General features: G+C 46.4%; 1 protein-coding gene across 1 annotated transcript; it reads right to left on the bottom strand.

Annotated features, from left to right (window-relative positions):
• Positions 1 to 1982: 1982 nt before the first annotated feature.
• foxb1a (forkhead box B1a) lies at positions 1983 to 2948 on the bottom strand. The gene has a single exon (XM_067973217.1). The coding sequence runs from the start codon at positions 2946 to 2948 to the stop codon at positions 1983 to 1985; it is 966 nt and encodes a 321-aa protein (XP_067829318.1).
• Positions 2949 to 4118: the final 1170 nt, after the last annotated feature.

Genomic DNA, 4118 nt, shown 5'->3' with positions numbered 1-4118 from the left:
CAAGCTTTGCTCCCGTTCATCTACAAAACCATCTGACCAAGTCGGGGCTATGATCTGATCTCATTTTCAGAATTTTTTGAGCGACGGAAAATACGAAATTAGAAAACAGATGCGAAGTGATTGTGGATTCCAGGAGTGGGGTCTGGGCTATTGTTAGCCCGCTGCGGGCGGTCGGACTGCCTCTCTCTCTGAAGCTGTAATTGAAACATATTAATTAGATAATTTGTTGTTAGTTTTAAAAGAAACAAATAACGGCAGCTTGAAAAAAGAAACATTCCGTCAGTTTGCAGCGATTAATAGGCGGGCTGAGGCACGATACAGGGTTTGGACACACACAAATGCGGTGAAACGGTTCAGATGTCTCCATAGATTTTTCCCGTGAACGGATATAATAATGAGGTTTTAAGTAGGTAGTATTCTTTCGCGAAGCTTGTTGATATAATTGTGCTGAATGTGTGATGAATGGTCTCGGCTGTCCCTTGTGTGACGGGCCGGCAGCTTCATGCATTTTAATCACTGCTTCTGGGGAGCACTCGGCCGGTTTAACTCTGCCTTTCTTGTTTGTGTGTGGGATATATATAAAAGCTCACACACACAATCCTGTCTGAAGGTTCATTATCTGCCACCAAAAAACAATCGGCTACTCCTTTTTTTCGGTTCTGCTTCTGCCTGGAACTGGTGCAAACCTGGAGGAGACGGTGGGTAACCTGCGGATTAAAACCTGCCTGAAAGGGGATTTTGGGAATCCAAATAACTTGAGATCTGGCGATGATTTGTGACAGATACAAAGCAGCCGACAGTCACGGCGCGGTTATTTGTAAAATAAGAAATCGGAGCATTGTTAAGTGATATTTAAATCGGAAAGCCGCAATAGAAGTTTAACATAAACAGACACAAACAGTAAACACGGTCCCAATTGTGAAGTTTAGTGACGGATGATGGGAATTCGCTCACTGATATTCCCGGTGCCTCCGGTCTGGTCGGGATTATAAGGACATTTTTCATGGAATAAAAATCCGCCTGTAAAATATATAGACCGTACATTTCCATAACAGAAATAAAATTGCTGGACTATAACTTGGTGTTGTAAGATTGTTTACATTTGTCAACCCCAGTCCATCACCGGCATCTCCACATCATAATTAAAAACGAGTAAGGAAAGCAAATTTACTCAGAATTGTACTTGGTGCGGACTTGGTAAAGAACGAGGTTTTTAAAAAAAAAATCAGAACTGGCAGCTGAATTCACATAGATTTTGAAACAAGCTGGAGCCGAAGTAAACTCTACATATTTGACTCTGTAAATGTGCACATTAATTGTATCTTTATCTATAATATATTGCAATCACTTCCCGGTTTTGCTAATATATCGGTTGGTGATCTGCGCCCGAATCTATCTGGAGTTATCCTGTGATTGGCTTCTTCTAAACTTTCCCTCAGTTACCCATCACGGTGAGATGTCCCGTCCTGTCTCTACAGTAACACGGTCTCTGGCTCTCGGAATTATACACATTGTTTTTTTCATAGCAAGACACGGGGAAATTCTGGTATTGTAGGTATTTTAATGAGAAAATATTTTTGGATAACCTCGTCCATAACTTAAAGCAGACTGTCTGTTTTCCGTTTAGAACACGCATGCAGCAATTAACAAATCTTACAACCATCTAACCGGGTCTCATGCCGCTGTACAGAAACGAAGTCAACCTCTTAACAAATGCTTTTGTGGGTTCACAATACAGTTAGGGAAAAACACAGGACAGAATGTTCAGCGAATTGCGAGTCACGGGGAGTCTAGAGCTGAAGCCAATGAAAAAGTGCATTTGTTCACAAGCTGCCGCCTTTCTTATTTTATTCACAGCAACCACTTACATTTACAGTTTTAAACGGAGACAGGGAAACGGATTGATCGTCTGTGGACAGTTCTCTCTGCCGTTCGGAAACCTTTCGGTGAAACTTTGGAGTCGGTTGGTCGCTGCCGCGGTGTCAGTGCACGGCTACCGACTGCAGAGCGGTTCCGGGGTTCGTTAAAGTCTCGCTGGGGCTCGGGCTCCTCTGGCCAGTTGCCATCTGCGGAGAGGTTGGGCTCAGGGCCGGGGGGCTGTTGGACAGGATGGCCGAGATTGACGCGGGTAACGCCGGCAGTGCAGGCACGGTGGCCGGGGTGGGTTTAATGGGCACCGGGATGGCCGGTAAAGTCTGTCCGCCGTGACACAGCGGCTTAATCGGCACACCGTACGCACTGTAATCGCTGCTGGGCACGGAGAGAGGGGGCGCAGTGTCCATAACACTGGTACTGTACATATGAGGCCATGCGGTGCCAATGGAGCTGCCAACTGGGGCAAGCTGGTTGTGCATGGGGTACCCCGCATGCATGGGCTGCACTGCTGAGAAGGCCAGGCCGCTCGTTACTACATTTTTGTATTCTCTGGCGATGATATTCTCGATGGCAAAGGGGTGTTTGAAACTTGTACTTTGAGAGACCCCCATATTATAAGTGGGTAGCTGCGGCAGGTGAGATCCGGACACGGCCAGGGCGCTCAGTCTGAGTTTAGCCTGCTGCTGGAGGTAGTGAGCAGCGTCTGACTGCTTGCTCACGGCCAAGTGATCCGCTTTCAGCACTTTGAAGCGTTTGCGACGTCTCAAGAAGCTCCCGTTCTCGAACATGTCTCCGCAGTTCGGGTGCAGAGCCCAGAAACTCCCTTTGCCGGGCTGGTCTGGTCGGCGAGGGATCTTAATGAAACAGTCGTTGAAGGACAGGTTGTGTCTGAGTGAATTCTGCCACCTTTGCGTGTTCTCTCTGTAGTAGGGGAAACGATCCATGATGAATTTGTAGATCTCGCTCAGAGGGAGCATCTTCTCTGGGGAGCTCTGGATAGCCATGGCGGTCAGGGAGATGTAGGAATACGGCGGTTTTTGGTCGCTGTACGTGTTTCTGCCCGGTCGAGGCATCTTCAAAAATAAAGTCTCAGAATGATTCACCCACTTAAAGTACAGCGGCGAAGACAAAACTCGTCCCCACCTCAAAGTTCTCCGAACTTCCCGCAACTGCCGCGTTGGGAAACCGTTTCCAGCCTCCAATCTCCCGGTGAGACGCGGCCCAAAATCCACCCACCCCCCAAAAAAACAAAAACCCCGGCGAGGATGTTTAAAATCGTCACTGGCAGTGAAATAAGCCGCTCTCCCCCCCCCCCTCACAGCAGTGAGTGGCGAGAGGATATCTGCCCCCTTTTGCTCAGATCCGCCAAATGTCCACCTCCATGTCCTGCGCTGCTGCCTTTGGTTAGTTTGTAGTGACATGTGTAAGACGCTCCGCTAATGTAGCGCTCTCGCCGTCACATGACTGGCGCATTTGGGGAAAAGCGGAATTTCATTTACGCCTATTTACATGGACATCTCTGGCCAATAGAAATCATTTACATTTCTACACAGTTAGGAGTCAAATCAGAATTGTGTGTTAAAAAAATGGTAGAAGCCGGAATTGCAGTGTGACGGTGGCGAGTAACCTTCCCGTGTACTTTGCAGACTGCTAATTTTGCTTCTCCCATTTTACAAATGGAAGTACCGAGAGCGAAGAGTCGGTGTTTTTGAAATGGGAATCGAGCTGCCTGGGAATGAACCGTTTTGTGTGTGTGTGTGTGTGTGGTTAATCTGTTGGTTTGTGCGTCGAAATCACCCAGAGACAGAGTTAGGGGGAAAAAAAAACTATGGGCGTGTGAAAAACTCGGGCCGATTGAATTCTTACGGTGAGCTTTAAAAATGTGACCGAGAAATCCCCAAACTCAGAACGAGTTCACTGCGGCAGACACTCAAAATATATATATATAACATTCCCTTTTGATATCGAAGTCGGAACGGACAGCATCAATTATAAAATCAGTAACTCGCCAAATCGTAACTTAAACACGGTTATTTCCAAAGATTAAATAATGTCATTAATATTAAAATGCCAGCAGAGTCCGCTCGCTTTGGTTTGAATGCGGGCGCACGATTCCCAGTATTAATCAGGCTACTTGAATCAATCAATGTCGAGTTCTCACCTCGCGAAAAAAAAATCGAAGCGAAAATACCTTTGCAAAAACTTTTTAAATGCTTTATGTAGGAAATTAGACTTTAATATGC

The sequence above is a fragment of the Heptranchias perlo genome, chromosome 38 (genome assembly GCF_035084215.1).
Source record: "Heptranchias perlo isolate sHepPer1 chromosome 38, sHepPer1.hap1, whole genome shotgun sequence".
In the NCBI taxonomy this organism is placed as follows: Eukaryota; Metazoa; Chordata; class Chondrichthyes; order Hexanchiformes; family Hexanchidae; genus Heptranchias; species Heptranchias perlo.
Note: the sequence above shows the minus strand (reverse complement) of the source record. Positions and strands in the feature narration are given on the sequence as shown.